The sequence below is a fragment of the Lactuca saligna genome, chromosome 6 (genome assembly GCF_052625555.1).
Source record: "Lactuca saligna cultivar CGN05327 chromosome 6, ASM5262555v1, whole genome shotgun sequence".
Lineage (NCBI taxonomy): Eukaryota > Viridiplantae > Streptophyta > Magnoliopsida > Asterales > Asteraceae > Lactuca > Lactuca saligna.
In genome coordinates this window covers 23,989,125-24,004,144 of record NC_136422.1, presented here as the reverse complement: position 1 = coordinate 24,004,144, position 15,020 = coordinate 23,989,125, and the positions used below count along the sequence as shown (strand labels likewise).

Genomic DNA, 15,020 nt, shown 5'->3' with positions numbered 1-15,020 from the left:
GTGTGGATATGGTTTTGTATGTAAGTCATTATCATATTAAAGTCACAACTTTTAAATATTTTATATAAAATACTTAACTTGTTAATTTAAATATAACATTAAATGGTTAACTTAAATCAAAATTTTAATTACACTTAAAAAAAATCCAAAGATTATTTTATAAATAGCCAAAAGTTTTAAATTGCCATGTTAGATGCAAAACCTAAATTGTAATTTCAAATTAACTAAAAATATTTCTAAAGTTATTTATGTAATTATTAAAAGTTTCCAAATAATTAGCTTATAACTTACAACAACAAACTTAAAAGTAACAATTATAAAAAAATTATATTATTACCTTAAAAAAATAATGTTTGATGTCTTAAATAATTACAATTATATAAATTAAAATATTAAGCAATTAATTTGTTTTTAAAGAATTAATCACAACAATTATAAATAACATTAAACCATATATCATATGTAATTTTATGCACGAGTAACTCATAGATATATGTCATTGACAATTGAGATTATATAGTTTTGATAAATATCTACTTTATCATATAATTCAAAAATACTCAATGTTTTATATCAATTTAGTATAAAAATTATTATAGCAATGTTAACAATAACACCATTGTTATATTTAAAAAACATACGTTTATAAATATTCCAACTATATATTTGTATTCTACATAATATTTTGTAAATAGTTCAACTATATGTCATCTACTATAATAAATGAAGATCAATACATGTCAATCCCTCATAAATTTTGATACTTGTCATTTTGTGATATTTTTAAAATAAAATAAAATCCACATGTTAATTTCTAGATTTTTCAATTATTAAAATTAAAGTCACATAATACTTATGTGTATATATGTAAAATATTAAATGTAATAAATATGATAATAAATTGCAATTAATATGTTTTTCATTCTTTATTTTAAAATTTTATTTAAAAAAAATATTTATTGTTCATATCTTGATATTCTATCTTTTTATAATCAACTCGTGTATTACATAAGTTTTACACCTATTAAATATAGATTTGAAGCAATATAATCCTCTTATTTTATTTGTTTTGAAAAAGATTGGCACAACCTTTATAACAATATTTTTTGAATGACAAATTGATGCAGATGATATAATTGATGATACAGGTGGTACAACATGTCGTCTTTGTCATTTGGTCAAAACTCATGAAAACAACAACGAGTTGTATACCCATCATCCCGTCTCTACTTCTCTTTAGGAAGGCGTGAGTTTAAATGTTGTTTTAGATATGTCTTGTATTTAATGACATAAGGATTCGGTCATGGTGGTGGTTGATTACTTTTACGGCTAATAACCCTTTTGAGATTGTGTATGGAAGGAACTTGATCACCCTGCTTGACTTAATTCATATAACTATGGTTGCTCAGTTTAGTATTAAAGATGACGAGAACTCCAGTAAATTAAAGGATTTCACCAATAGGTTTGTATGAGGATTGAGAAACATAATAATCAATATGTTAACTGTACTAATAAACATCGCAAACGAGGGTGAATATGATATTGTGTGGATTCATTTGAGGCAAAAGAGGTTTTCCGAAAGATGCTTTATCAAGATCCGGCCTAGGGTTGATGATCATTTTCGTGTTTTGAGGAAAATCAACGACAATGCTTACAAGATTGAGTTGTCAAGTCATTATAATGTGTCAGCTACGTTTAATGTTGCAAATTTGTCATCTTTCAATGGGAACTCTTGTTTTGAAGCAGAATCAATGATGAGTTCTATTCAAGAGCGAGAGGATGACACAACTAGTACATGGGGATGCATGATTTGCTGATGCTAATACCAGTAGGAATAGAAGTATGATTACATCAATAACAAATTTGTTGAAGTTATCCGACAACTTAGAAGTAAATGAATTTGCACACGACATGTAAAATTGGCCGATTAAGAAAGTTCATAGCTTTGCCATGAAAAATGATGTTTTTTCGACCATTTAGGATCATTTAGGGATTCAAAACTGTGGTTTTCTTAACTTTTTTTGAAAACCTGATTTTTTATTTGATTTAGATAATTGATTAGAAACCTTCTCCTAATCAATTTTGATCGCCTAGGATTAAGGATATAAATTTACCTTATCCTGTTTTCATTTGTTAGTTAGATAGTTTCCGATTATCAATTGAGAATCCATTTAGAGTTTTTTTTTTTTCGTTCTTTGTGTTGTTGATTGTAATCGATCATTCAGATTTTTCGTTCTTCGTGCTGTTGATTGTAATCGATCATTCAATCCAATCTTCTAGGCATCGTAAAAACACACCCTTTAATCCTACTTTTAATTCTATATTCCTTTTAACCATTTGAGAAGAGACATACTTCCTATACGCCTTAATACCACCGTAGATCAAAAACCATTTGATAGCTTTATAAAAAATTTAATATACATAATTTGATTTGACAATTTCTATACGTACCCTTAATATTGTGTACCCTAAATGTGAATGTAATAACGTTTGTATACCTCTCCTCGTTAATTATTTATGTGACTCCGAGGGGTAGCAGAACTTAATATCAATTTCAATGTGTTGCAGCTTTAAGATCGGGAGAATTGATGTATCATATATCAAGTAAAATACACACCAAAATCTTTTAAACTGTTTGATTTGAAAATTACCCAAAGCAGTACATTAATTAAACGAAAGTAGGAGTCCACTTTTGCAGAGTGTGATCATCATCTATCTCATCTTAAATAAGAAACAAAATAGAAAGAGAGAGTGGCCTCAAAATCCACCACGACTCCAATTGTGCTTGATTGGTACAAAGTGTGGAGCAAAATGGAATAAGGATCCGAAAATCGTCTGCTTCTGTCTCCTACTTGGGGTTTCCCTTTTATTAACTCCCTTTCATCTCTCTCTCTCTCTCTCTCTCTCTCTCTCATATAAATTTCTTTCACTTGGGAGTTATTTGGGCATATAACGAAACGATTTGAGGCATTTGAGGAAAATCATCCACTTGAGTCTCACTCGAACTTCACAATCTTGAGTGATCCAATAATGGAAAATCTGCATTTCGTGCTTGGAGCTGCGTGGTTGTGAGGGAAATCCATTTGCCAACAAGAGTTAAATTAAAAAAATAACAAAAAAAGAAGACACAAACAAGGGTAAACGACAACGTTGCACTTCAAACCAAGGTGTTTGTCATCTCTCTCTCTCTCTCTCTCTCTCTCTCTCTCTCTCTCTCTCTCTCTCTCTCTCTCTCATATGTCGTATCATCGCTTTGTCAATAAGCATTCTGGGAAATCTTCATAAATGCCATTGATGAGATGAGACGAATGTTTTTATCTTTGTTTTTTTCTAATCACTTTACTCAAGAGTACACACATGATTTCCCTTTTCGCTCTCATGGTTCTTATGCGTGTAGCTAGATAGATGAACTTCTATCCTCTTGAATCACGTATAATTCATTCATTCAAGAATATATATATTAGCTGGAACTGATCACCTCCTTCTCCATCATGGCTTCTTCAAGTTCTTGAACAACTTTCACCAACTCACTTCAAAGTTTTCATCATTCCATCCAAGATTCTTATAATCAAATTTAAACTTTAGGGTTTACTTCAAAATTTAATCTTTATACATATATCGGAAATCTTCACCGTTTTCAGAGTGATGATGGCGGTGAGCTCCGCCTGCAAAGGTGATCCGATGGGGATGGACAACGGAAAATATGTCCGGTATACGCCGGAGCAAGTCGAAGCTTTAGAACGCTTATATCACGACTGCCCAAAACCCAGCTCACTTCGCCGGCAACAACTCATTCGCGAATGCCCAATTCTCTCCAACATCGAACCCAAACAAATCAAAGTCTGGTTTCAAAACCGAAGGTAATTACTAATCAATACCACCATGATTAATTACTTCTTCATCGATCTTGAATTGGTTAGAAAGTTCATTATTAAAAGGTTCATCGTTTTGGATACACAGATGTAGAGAGAAGCAACGAAAAGAGGCATCGAGGCTACAAGCTGTGAATCGGAAGCTATCAGCCATGAACAAGTTGTTAATGGAGGAGAACGATAGGTTGCAGAAACAAGTTTCTAATTTGGTATACGAAAACGGCTATTTTCGTCAGCAAACTCAAAACGTAAAGAAAAAAAAAATTCGATCTTTTACTTTTTTGTTTTTGTTTTACTGATTTTCCGGCGGATTTAACGGTGGTTGATTTAACGCAGACGGCGCTCGCCACCACGGATACAAGCTGCGAGTCGGTGGTGACGAGCGGTCAACACCATTTGACTCCTCAAAATCCACCAAGGGATGCCAGTCCTGCAGGGTTAGTTACTTCTACACTTGTACATGATGCATAGGATTTTGTACTATTGATTTTTATAAAAAAGAAAGAAAAAGATAGTTTTTTTATATGTTTTTTGATCGAAAATATGTGTTTTTTTTGTATTTTTTTAGGCTTTTGTCTATTGCAGAGGAGACTTTAACAGAGTTTTTATCAAAGGCAACTGGGACTGCTGTAGAGTGGGTCCAAATGCCTGGGATGAAGGTTCTTTGCACTTCCTTTATTTAATTAATATTTATTTATTTTTTAATTGTGATTAATCATTCCATTAACCTTAAATTAATATTATCTTTTTATTAAATTACTCTACTTTTTTTTCTAACCTTCTAACACACATCAGAATCTCATCATTTGAACCACTACCCTCCACATTCAACCTTTTCCTACATTATTTATTTAATTTCCCTTTCCTTTTTCAATTTCCATTGTTTAAAATTCCGATCTCAAAAGCAAGAATATACAAAAAAGAATTGGATTTATTAGTTTAAATCATTTAACATTTTCATTTTGTAGCTTTCATTTACTTTTGAAATAAAAAACTATCTTAAGTTACATTTTTGGTCCCTAAACATTACTGAGTTTTGAAATTTCAGTCCTCATTTGAAGTTTTGTAACTTGTTCCTAGTAATATTTCTGGGACTTTCTTTTACTTAATCGGGACAAAAAAAAACATTTTAAATCTTCAAATATTAACCAAAATTGTAAAAATTAGCAATAATCAGGGGCAAAAATGTATTTTACTCAAATTATCTTGACATTTTCTTAATTATGCAGCCTGGTCCGGATTCCATTGGAATCATCGCTATTTCTCATGGTTGCACAGGTGTCGCATCACGTGCATGTGGTCTAGTTGGTCTAGAACCTACTAGAGTAAGTCCTTATCTCCTAGATTCACTAGAAAAACCTTAAAAAACATGTTTTTTTTGTATAATATTTTTGGTAAAAAATAGGTTGTCGAAATCTTAAAAGATCGGCCATCCTGGTGTCGCGATTGTCGAGCTGTTGATGTTCTTAATGTGCTCGCAACTGGAAGTAATGGCACCATTGAACTTCTTTACATGCAGGTTTACAATTTTTCATTACTTAATTTCACACATGCAATGAGCAATTGTACATTTGTGTACAAGCTGTGTTGCAGGATTTTTTAATGGTTTAATTGACTCGTTTTATCTAATTCATAGCTTTATGCACCAACAACTTTAGCTCCAGCACGTGACTTTTGGTTACTTCGGTATACGTCTGCTTTGGAAGATGGCAGCTTAGTGGTATGTTTAAAAATTATATAAATGGTCTTTGTGGTTGAAAGATCTTTTTTTTATAAGAATTTTCAGTATCATTAGTCAATTTTAGGTTATAAACGTACACGATAGGTTATTTTCTACCAACCACAATGAAATATCATGTGTGTTTTAAACATGAAAATAATCAACCATATTAAAAGTTCTTCAAAAGTACTTACAATGGTATTTTCTGTATGTCACGAGGACCATTGGTGTCAAAAAAAATTATTTATTTATTGAGTTATGTTTTATTTGTATATTTTAAGGAAATGTTTGAATTTTGTGAAAATCAAGGTTTGTGAAAGATCATTAAACAACACGCAAAATGGGCCTAGTATGCCACCTGTACCTCATTTTGTGAGAGCAAAGATGCTGCCAAGTGGGTACCTAATTCGACCTTGTGATGGTGGTGGATCGATAATTCATATTGTTGATCATGTCGATTTAGAGGTAATTAAATTTATTTATAATTTTTAAATGTAAAAAAATTACTTGTGTTTATTTATTTGTTTTGTTATATAAATTTATTTATAATTATAATTTTTTTTTTCTTATTGTGTAGTCGGGAAATGTTCCGGAAGTCTTGCGCCCTTTATACGACTCATCAACATTACTTGCTCAAAGAACTACACTTGCGGTATACTTTGAATAGTTTCCTAAAATAAAAATAAAAATTCAAAATTTCTCAAATAAATACTCCAAATGCTTTCTAGAGAAAACTACAAATTTCATCAAATATGATTTATTGAAAAATAAAAAGTTTAGTCTAATTTTTTAAAATCTTTCTAAAGTAGTCGTCCTTAAGTTTGCATTTCATTGAAGATTTTCGTCCTACCACAAAGAAATACTAGTTTTATAAGATAGATTAAATTAAATTTGGGGTTCATGAGTAATACTGTTTTTTGTAATTTTATTTCTTATGTAAGGTTATTATAACGTTTTTTTGTCCTTTTTCTAAGTAAATTGTCTACTTTTGGTATCTAATTGTAGCTGATTTTTGTAATTTAGTCACACAAAATAGTCATTGTATTTGGGATAAAAACTAAAAAACATTACAAAAAACCACAATTACACAAAAATTGCAAACGAAAACATTTTTTCCATGTAAAATACTCCAAAATTAAGAAAAAGAAATCAGGCATCTAGAAAGAAATAGGTTAAGTGTATAAGGACCAATTTTTATGAGAAATAACATTCGAACAAACTTGCAATTTTTAGTAAACTATAAGGACCAATTTTTAGCAATCGACTCGACTTTCTACAACAACGTTTTCTCTTCTTGATTTCAGGCTTTACGCCAATTAAGGCAGATTTCACAAGAGATTTCTCAACCAATGGTGACTAGTTGGGGACGAAGACCTTCTGCTCTTCGTTCACTAGGCCAAAGAATGAGCAGGTTTTTCTATTTATATATTTTTAAAAATCTTATAATATCGTGTTTATGAAATTTATGAAGGTGTTTCATATGGTGAAAGTGAATCCTAAAAGATTACAACTTTTGTTACAGGGGTTTCAATGAAGCCATTAATGGTTTCAGTGATGAAGGTTGGTCTATAATGGAAAGCGATGGAGTTGATGACGTCACTGTTCTTGTAAACTCATCTCCTGATAAAGTCATGGGTGCAGCTCCAATATACGCAGATGGATTCCCATCGATTAGCAATGCGATTCTATGCGCTAAAGCTTCAATGCTCTTACAAGTGAGTTTGACTTTTTTTTTTTTTTTTTTTTTTCTAAAGTCAAACATACCAATTTCAAAAACTAAAATTCTTTACAAATTATATTCGCGTAGTTGAATTCCACGAAAAAAGTTTACACATATAAGTATATAGATAGTTTCGATTTTGGAAGTCAAAGGGGAATGATTTTGTTGGTGGCATTTTGGTAATTTTGTAGAATGTGCCACCTGCAATACTTACAAGATTCTTGAGAGAACATCGATCGGAATGGGCTGATAGTAGCATTGATGGATACTCGGCTGCTTCGGTCAAATCTGGTCCTTGTGGATTACCAATGGCTAGAAATGGAAACTTTGGTGGACAAGTTATTCTTCCATTAGCTCATACAATTGAACATGAAGAGGTGAGTTGAATAATTAAAACTTGAATTTTTGTAATTTTATTTAAGTTTTTTTTCAAAGAATTAATGTGGATTTTTCTTTTTGGAGTAGTTTATGGAGGTTATTAAGCTTGAAAATATGTCTCATTATCGAGCGGAAGACATGCTCATGCCTGCGGATATCTTCTTTTTGCAAGTAAGAAATTATTAATATATAAATGAAAGAAGGTTAAATGCAAGAAATAGTAATGTAATTTTCTTGATTTGTTTAGTATAATATCATACATTCATTTCCTTATATTATAGCATCGTAATTCAAAAAATCTAGCCAGTTATAGCAATTTCATATAAATATAGAGCAATTTTCGAAGTATAATGCTTTAATAAGAAAAATTAAAGTGCAATGCTATAAATTAAAGAGGGTCATGTAAGAAAAATTTAAGTGCAATGTTATAGCTTCTTACTTTTATTTCTTCATACTATAGTGATATACTTTAAAATTTTTACCAAATTATAGCAACGTCATTTAAACACAATTTTCAAATCTATAATTAGATATCTTTTTCAATATATAATAATGACTTAATAAGCAAAAAAAAAAAAAAAAAAAAGGAAAGTGCAATACTATAATTGGTCATAATTTCGAAATACGAATTGGTAAGAAGAAAAAAAAATTGAAAGTACAACATTGTAATATAAAGAAATAAAAGTAGGATGCTATAATAAATAATTAAATGAAAGTAAGTTGCTATTTCTTGTATTTAAACCGATGTATCAAATATAATATTTATATTAGCAATTTTCGCCGCTATAATTGGATAAAACTTTCAAAGTATAATGCCTTAAATAGAAAAATAAAATAAAACATTCAATTCTATATAACTAAAAGTGCAACACTTTAATAAAATAAATGAAGGTAAGATGCTATAATACACAAACAAACAAAAGTACATTGTTATATCATGCATTCAATTAAATAAAACAAATCTAATATTTTGTAATCTTTTCTTCCCCAGCTATGTAGTGGAGTTGATGAGAATTCAATCGGAACATCCGCCGAACTTATTTTTGCTCCAATCGATGCCTCTTTCACCGATGATGCACCACTTTTACCTTCTGGATTTCGTATAATCCCCATTAATAATGTTACGGTATAATTTCATAAAACCTTTTGTAAAATTTTTTTAGCAGTTAACATAATTATTGTTACCTACGTAGAGTTGAATCTCAGTGGATCGTGACAACAATGTCAGACTGCTACTTACAATACCCTGTCGTGTATTTAACGTTTTGTCTTTCAAATTTTCATCATTATGCAGAATCACCCTAGTCAGAATCCAACACGTGACCTGGCATCGGCTCTCGAGGTGGGCCCACCCGGGAACCGAACACCCGCGGATTACCTTGGACAATCGGGGCCCACGAAATCGGTTATGACCATCGCGTTTCAGTTTGCTTTTGAGATCCATCTTCAAGAAAACATAGCAGCCATGGCTAGGCAATATGTGAGAAGTATCATTGCGTCTGTTCAAAGGGTCGCATTGGCACTTTCCCCTTCACCTTTTGGCCCTAGAAGTCTTCAAATTCCTAATGGTACCCCTGAAGCACATATGCTGACTCGTTGGATCTGTCAAAGCTTTCGGTGAGCCTTTTTAAGAGTAAATTACATTTTTTGTCCCTTGGTGTTGTTGATTTTTGCTATTCTTGTCCCAAAAAAATTTCTTTTGCTTTTTTAGTCCTGATTTGAGGTTCTAATTGTGTTTTTGGTCTCTGTTGCAAGTAAAATGACTATTCTTTTGTCCTCGACTATAGCTGATTTTTGTCCAAAAGTTTTCCCCTTGCAATTTGAGTTTATTGCAACGTTTTTGGTTTCTATTCTAGGTAAAATGACTATTTTGGTTTGAATATTGCTGATTTTTGCAAATTTTGCTCCAAAAAATAGTCATTTCGCTTGAAATAAGGATCAAAAACGTTATAAAACCTTAAATAAAGTCTGAATTGTAAGACAACATTTTGGGGGCAGAAATTGAAAAAATCGACTTTATTCAGGGACTAAAATGTAATTTAAGAGAATACCTTGTGTCACTTAACTTATATACTTTCGTAATGATGGTTTTTTGTTTATAGTTGCTTTCTTGGTGAAGATCTGTTTAAAACGGTTGATGAACGAAGTGATTCGATGCTTAAAACACTTTGGCATCATTCGGATGCCATAATGTGTTGTTCCTTAAAGGTACTTTTTTTTATATCATTTTTCATGCTTTTTATATCGAATTGTATTTTTTTTTCTTCAAATTAACAAATATTATTACATTTCTGCAGGCGATGCCGGATTTCACGTTTGCAAATCAAGCGGGGTTAGATATGCTTGAGACAACATTGGTTTCACTTCAAGATATTACTCTTGACAAGATTTTTGATGGAGGTGGAAGAACGAATGTTTGCTCTGAGCTCCCACAAGTTTTACAACAGGTTAGAAAATGACTCATTTGACCCTGAAAAAAAGTGAAAATAAAGAAATATTGTTACACTATATACTTATTTTTGTTTTGGTGTACATTTAGGGTTTTGTGTGTCTTCCAGGTGGCATTTGCTTGACGAGTATGGGGAGACCTGTGTCGTATGAAAGAGCAGTAGCTTGGAAGGTGTTGAATGATGAAGAAAGCCCTCATTGCATAGCTTTTGTATTCGTTAATTGGTCTTTTGTTTGAGTGGCTGAAAGAAAATGGAAAGAAAAACTTGGTGTTTTTAGGGAGATAAGTAGGTTTAGAAAGCCAAACTTGCATGTTGCATGCTATAGAAATATTTGAAGGGGTTTGGCTTTCTTTTGTTGTGCTACACTTTTGTGTTTTGTTCTTTGAGCTTATAAGATCTTTGTGTTTATTTAAAGATTCTTGAGTGTAGTTTTAGGGTTGAAGTATTTAACTTTTCGAACTATATATTTTTGTTGATTTAAAGATAATGTTAATTATTCCTAAAAGACTTATTACTTTTCTTGTTATTGGAAATTATTTGATATGCAAATCGGATATATAATGGCTTGTAAAATGGTTAATGTACACAAGAATCATAATTCATATATGACCGAGTAAAACTGTAAAAGGCATTTCAGAAGAGTCATAACTGTGTAAGAGGCATTTGAGAAGATCCAGGACCGAGTTAGACATATAACATCAAACAATATGAATTTAATTCAATCAGATTTAATCTCTTACCAAACCCAATAACAAACATATCAAACAATCCATCACATGGCTTTTCAAATATATATGATGTTAATTAAACGATCACAAATTAATATCCTTATATTTTACATAAGAAAAAAAATGCATATACAATCTAACGTAACAAATAAAAATCAATTTGCTAAATGTCATGTTTTCATTAAGTGTGATGTATATCATTATTTTAAAATTTTTGAATTTTTTTCCACTTATTATTTTCTTAAATTTAAAAATCATATTTTAGTGAGAATCTATATATGTAAGTTAAATCATTCTATTAAATTTCAGAATAAATGATTTGTTTCTTTTATTTCTCTTTTAAATCTCCTATAATTAAATCTTAAATCATTATATCATACATTATTTTTTTTAAATGTCAATATCTTTTTATTAATATATATTGAATTACTTACTTTATTTATTATATTCTTTGTATTTAAATATAAAAGTATTTAAAATATATAATATTTACAATTTTATATTAAACTTTTGTTTTTAATAAACTCATATAATATACGGATCTTACACCTAATTTTAAATAAATGTGTATGTTTATATTCCTAAAAGGTTACATAAACACATGATACATACACCCGATGCTTAATTATATCCTAGAAAGTTACACATATAAACACATGATACATAGACTAGTAAGTTAAAAATCCAGATCATGTGTTTTTAAGGATAATTTTATTGCTTTTAAGGATAATTTTAGATGATTATAAGTCGTACATTTAGTTAACCACAAAATAAAAACTGAAAAAACAGTCACATGATATCCATTGTTATAGTAGACCACTAGAATACGCATTAATTTATAGCCAAGTAGCCCCTTTAATACTAAAACTCTTTACTTTTGTCTTAATCTTAATATTAATTATCTTTACATATCTCTTTAATAGCAATTTCATTCCATGCGATCTGTGTAAAGTAAAAGTAAGTCATTATCTATATTACTTCATAGACTATATCAAAATCATTACTCTGAAAGAGACTTGACCTTATATTATATATATCTTCATAAACATGTTGCAAATATATCTTTTCAATCTCATCAACTATACATACGCTTTCTATAAATATCAAAATGGTAAAATCTGGGAAGAGCTTTGAATTGTTGAGGGAAGTAGATCATGATGGAGTTTTGGAAGCTGAATGTGGATGCTGCAGGCTAAAAGAGAAATGTACCCAAGACTACATTGTGGAAGTTAAGAACTTGCATGTTGGGATATGGGTTTGTGGGCTTTGTTCTGAAGTTCTTAAAGAACATTTATCCAAGAATCCCGAGATAACCATGGAAGAAGCTGTCAATGGTCACAGGGAAATTTGTCACAAGTTGATGCGGAATTTAAAATCCGTGACAATTCCATCCTTGGTCACTAATCCATTGGCGTTTCACAGGGAAAACCGACCTCTTTGACTGGATATGGAGAAGATACGGCGTTCTTGGGATATTAATAGTTTATAGGTACATATCCATGCAAAGCACGTGCAATTTCCAAGTAAACTTCATGTTAAAACATGTATCTTCATCAATTTATCATTAGGTATGTTTATTTTTATGTTTAAATCTAAAGATTTATCCCTAAATAAAGTTTATGTTTAATTCTTATAAGTTATAGTTTAATATAAATGTAGCAAGTAAACAAAATAACTTAAGCAAGTAAGCATCCTATTTATAATCATACGATATCTTCTATGCAATAAGGAAACAATTAAATGATTGAACAGGAAACAAAAAAAAATCCTAAAACTTACACAAAAACACACAACTTTTCATAATTATTAAAAAAAAAAAAAAAAAAACATAGCCCAAACCCCAAACATTGGCCCATGTGGCCATGTGATAAAGAGGACAGGGTCAACCAATTGTCTAGACTCTAGACCGGACTAGGTCAAATATCCAAACAGGTAGACGGTCAAAAGTATCTCCTTTCGATACATTTTTCGCCACTCTACTCACGTGCTAAGAAAATAAGATCATGTGATGGCACATGTTGGTCCGTTCGTTGAATGCTTAGTGTTAAGTTGTGTGAAACCCTTTGTCACTTTTGCCTCATTGAAACTAAGCATGGGGCTCTGACCCACGATTAGTTTTTTTTTTCCTTATATATATAAACTTGTCGTTATAGATAGATCATCATGTACAATTGTAACACTACACATAAAATGTGTATTGATGTCTATTAACGAAATCTCTTTTTAGTCACGTCATGGATTAGACGATCATTCTAATCGTGTGAACCATGTAGATTCTTTGCAACTTTAATTGTATGTTTTATGTGATTTGTCGATCCTTAACAGCTCATTGGGTAAGTTGTTTGCATGTGGAAAGCTGCATGATATTATCATCTCCCCTTCTAAAAGACTCGCCCTTGAGAGTATGTTTCTTCTTTGATATCTCCTTTGTATGGACTAGGGTCTAGTATGATGAATGTTGTAATCATGGTTGTAAAAAGTACAATCCTGGTTGTAGGATCGTACGATCCTATGATCCTAATCAGATAAATCGATCCCGATCTTACTAGGATTATTTTTCGGTAAAATCGTTATAAGATCGTAATAGGATCAATGACTATTTTTTTAAAAACAAAATTCTAATGTTTTTTATGGACTAACTATGCAGAATAACAATTTTGAATTGTTTATCAATAAATGGTGTATTGGATATGTATTTTTATGTTTAAACAATTTATTGTTAACTGAATGGTTAATGGATTGGTGAAAATGTATTTTTTTATGTATTAAAATGTTTTTGGTAGAAACTTAGGAACCGATTCGATCTTATGACCATGATCTTACAAAGTAAAAAACAGTCATATGTAAGATTCCGATCTTAACAACTTTGATGTATCTCTTTAAATTATTATGCTAATTTGTCGCCCTCTTCACTAGCTTTGTCAATAAAGTATCATGCATGTCAATCGATCACGATGCTTGGGTTGTGTCATTATACAATTTTGAAAGGACTTTTACGTTGATCAATTAACAAACCAATTTATAGATCCTACTAGTTTATTCCACACAAGGATTCAAAGCAAATTTCCTAAACTCGTATTTGTTACTTCTAGTTGCCCATCCATTATAGGTTTATAAGAACTACTAAATAGTAAGTTGGACCTTATCTTATCCAAACAATATATATGCCCAAAGTGACCGACATATGCTACATTTATTGGATCATGATGGTTTAAAATAAAATACAAATTAAAACAACGAAAGGAATTAACAAAAAAACACTACTAGAATATATGTCTTTAATGACACGTAATTTATGACACGCACTAATTTATGTTATGCAAAAGTGAATATCCTTAAAATAGTGTCATCTCTCCAAAAAATTTAAGGAATTACGTCACACATTATTACGTGCCCTTAAATTAGCGTCTCAAGAAAAAAAAAACACAGAGGGCGCTTTATCTTAATTGCGTGTCGTTTGTACCTATCACTTTATAATTTTAATGAAACGTATGTTTAGTAGACAAGGGGGGAAACGAAATCCCCAAAATTTTGAAAACCCGCCTTGTTCTTTCTACCTTTTTTCTATCTTTCATTTTCGCAATCAACTCTCTCCTCTAGATCTTCCTTCATTCTCTACCTTCCGTCTCTCTGTAAACCCTAAGCCATCACCACTTCCCTTCTTTCTAGCACGTGCTAGGGTTTTATTTTCTTCCAAGCTTCCGTTTCTCTTGTTTTCTCACAACCTAGTACGTGTGAGGGTTATGAAATAAAGAAAAACCCCAATGCTCCACAGAGACTCCTTTCTGAAAAATATCATGTAAAGCGTGGAGACGGAGTCTGAAATCATCCAAAGGAGAACAAGAAGATAAAGCGAAGGTGAATCGTAGTTGATCAGCGAGGTCTCCTCGTCAATGGCGTCGACCAAATCTAAAACCTCGAATTCAAAGAATTATTTGGAGAACTCAGTTGTTAACACAAGAGTATGGTTTTATTCGTTGTTGTTTAAAATCCAATATAGTGCTTAGCCTCTGATCTCCAAACGCAACAATGGGTAAGTTTTTATCGTCTGGTCATTTTTCAATTGATCTTAAGTAAAAAGTAACTTTAGCCATACGATCATTGAGATTTTGGGGTTCAACTTTTTTACTTTTGGATTTTGTCCAATTCAAT

The 15,020-nt window shown here is 31.1% G+C and overlaps 1 protein-coding gene across 2 annotated transcripts; it reads left to right on the top strand.

Moving 5' to 3' along the window:
- Positions 1-2,746: 2,746 nt before the first annotated feature.
- On the top strand, positions 2,747-10,656 carry LOC145000058 (homeobox-leucine zipper protein ATHB-8-like). 2 transcript variants are annotated; one of them, XM_078959202.1, is made up of 19 exons: positions 2,747-3,167; positions 3,642-3,860; positions 3,961-4,120; positions 4,209-4,309; positions 4,441-4,531; positions 5,102-5,197; positions 5,278-5,391; positions 5,509-5,592; positions 5,902-6,057; positions 6,170-6,244; positions 6,897-7,003; positions 7,115-7,307; positions 7,504-7,689; positions 7,778-7,861; positions 8,682-8,816; positions 8,985-9,307; positions 9,793-9,898; positions 9,988-10,137; positions 10,249-10,656. In XM_078959202.1, exons 2-19 carry the CDS (start codon positions 3,646-3,648, stop codon positions 10,261-10,263), a joined length of 2,391 nt encoding a protein of 796 aa, XP_078815328.1. In that variant the 5' UTR covers positions 2,747-3,167; positions 3,642-3,645; the 3' UTR covers positions 10,264-10,656. The 2 variants fall into 2 exon arrangements, with proteins under 2 accessions (XP_078815328.1, XP_078815327.1); XM_078959201.1 differs by having other exon boundaries at positions 2,749-3,167; positions 10,230-10,656.
- The last annotated feature ends 4,364 nt before the right edge of the window (positions 10,657-15,020 follow it).

What these genes read in the sequence shown, in the direction of transcription:
- LOC145000058 (XM_078959201.1), top strand. Translation starts at nt 3,646, where the DNA reads ATGATGGCGGTGAGCTCCGCCTGCAAAGGTGATCCGATGGGGATGGAC. An exon ending in TTGATCATGTCGATTTAGAG is followed by an intron (nt 6,058 to 6,169) that starts GTAATTAAATTT and finishes CTTATTGTGTAG; the next exon opens with TCGGGAAATGTTCCGGAAGT. An exon ending in TCCCACAAGTTTTACAACAG is followed by an intron (nt 10,138 to 10,229) that starts GTTAGAAAATGA and finishes GTGTACATTTAG; the next exon opens with GGTTTTGTGTGTCTTCCAGG.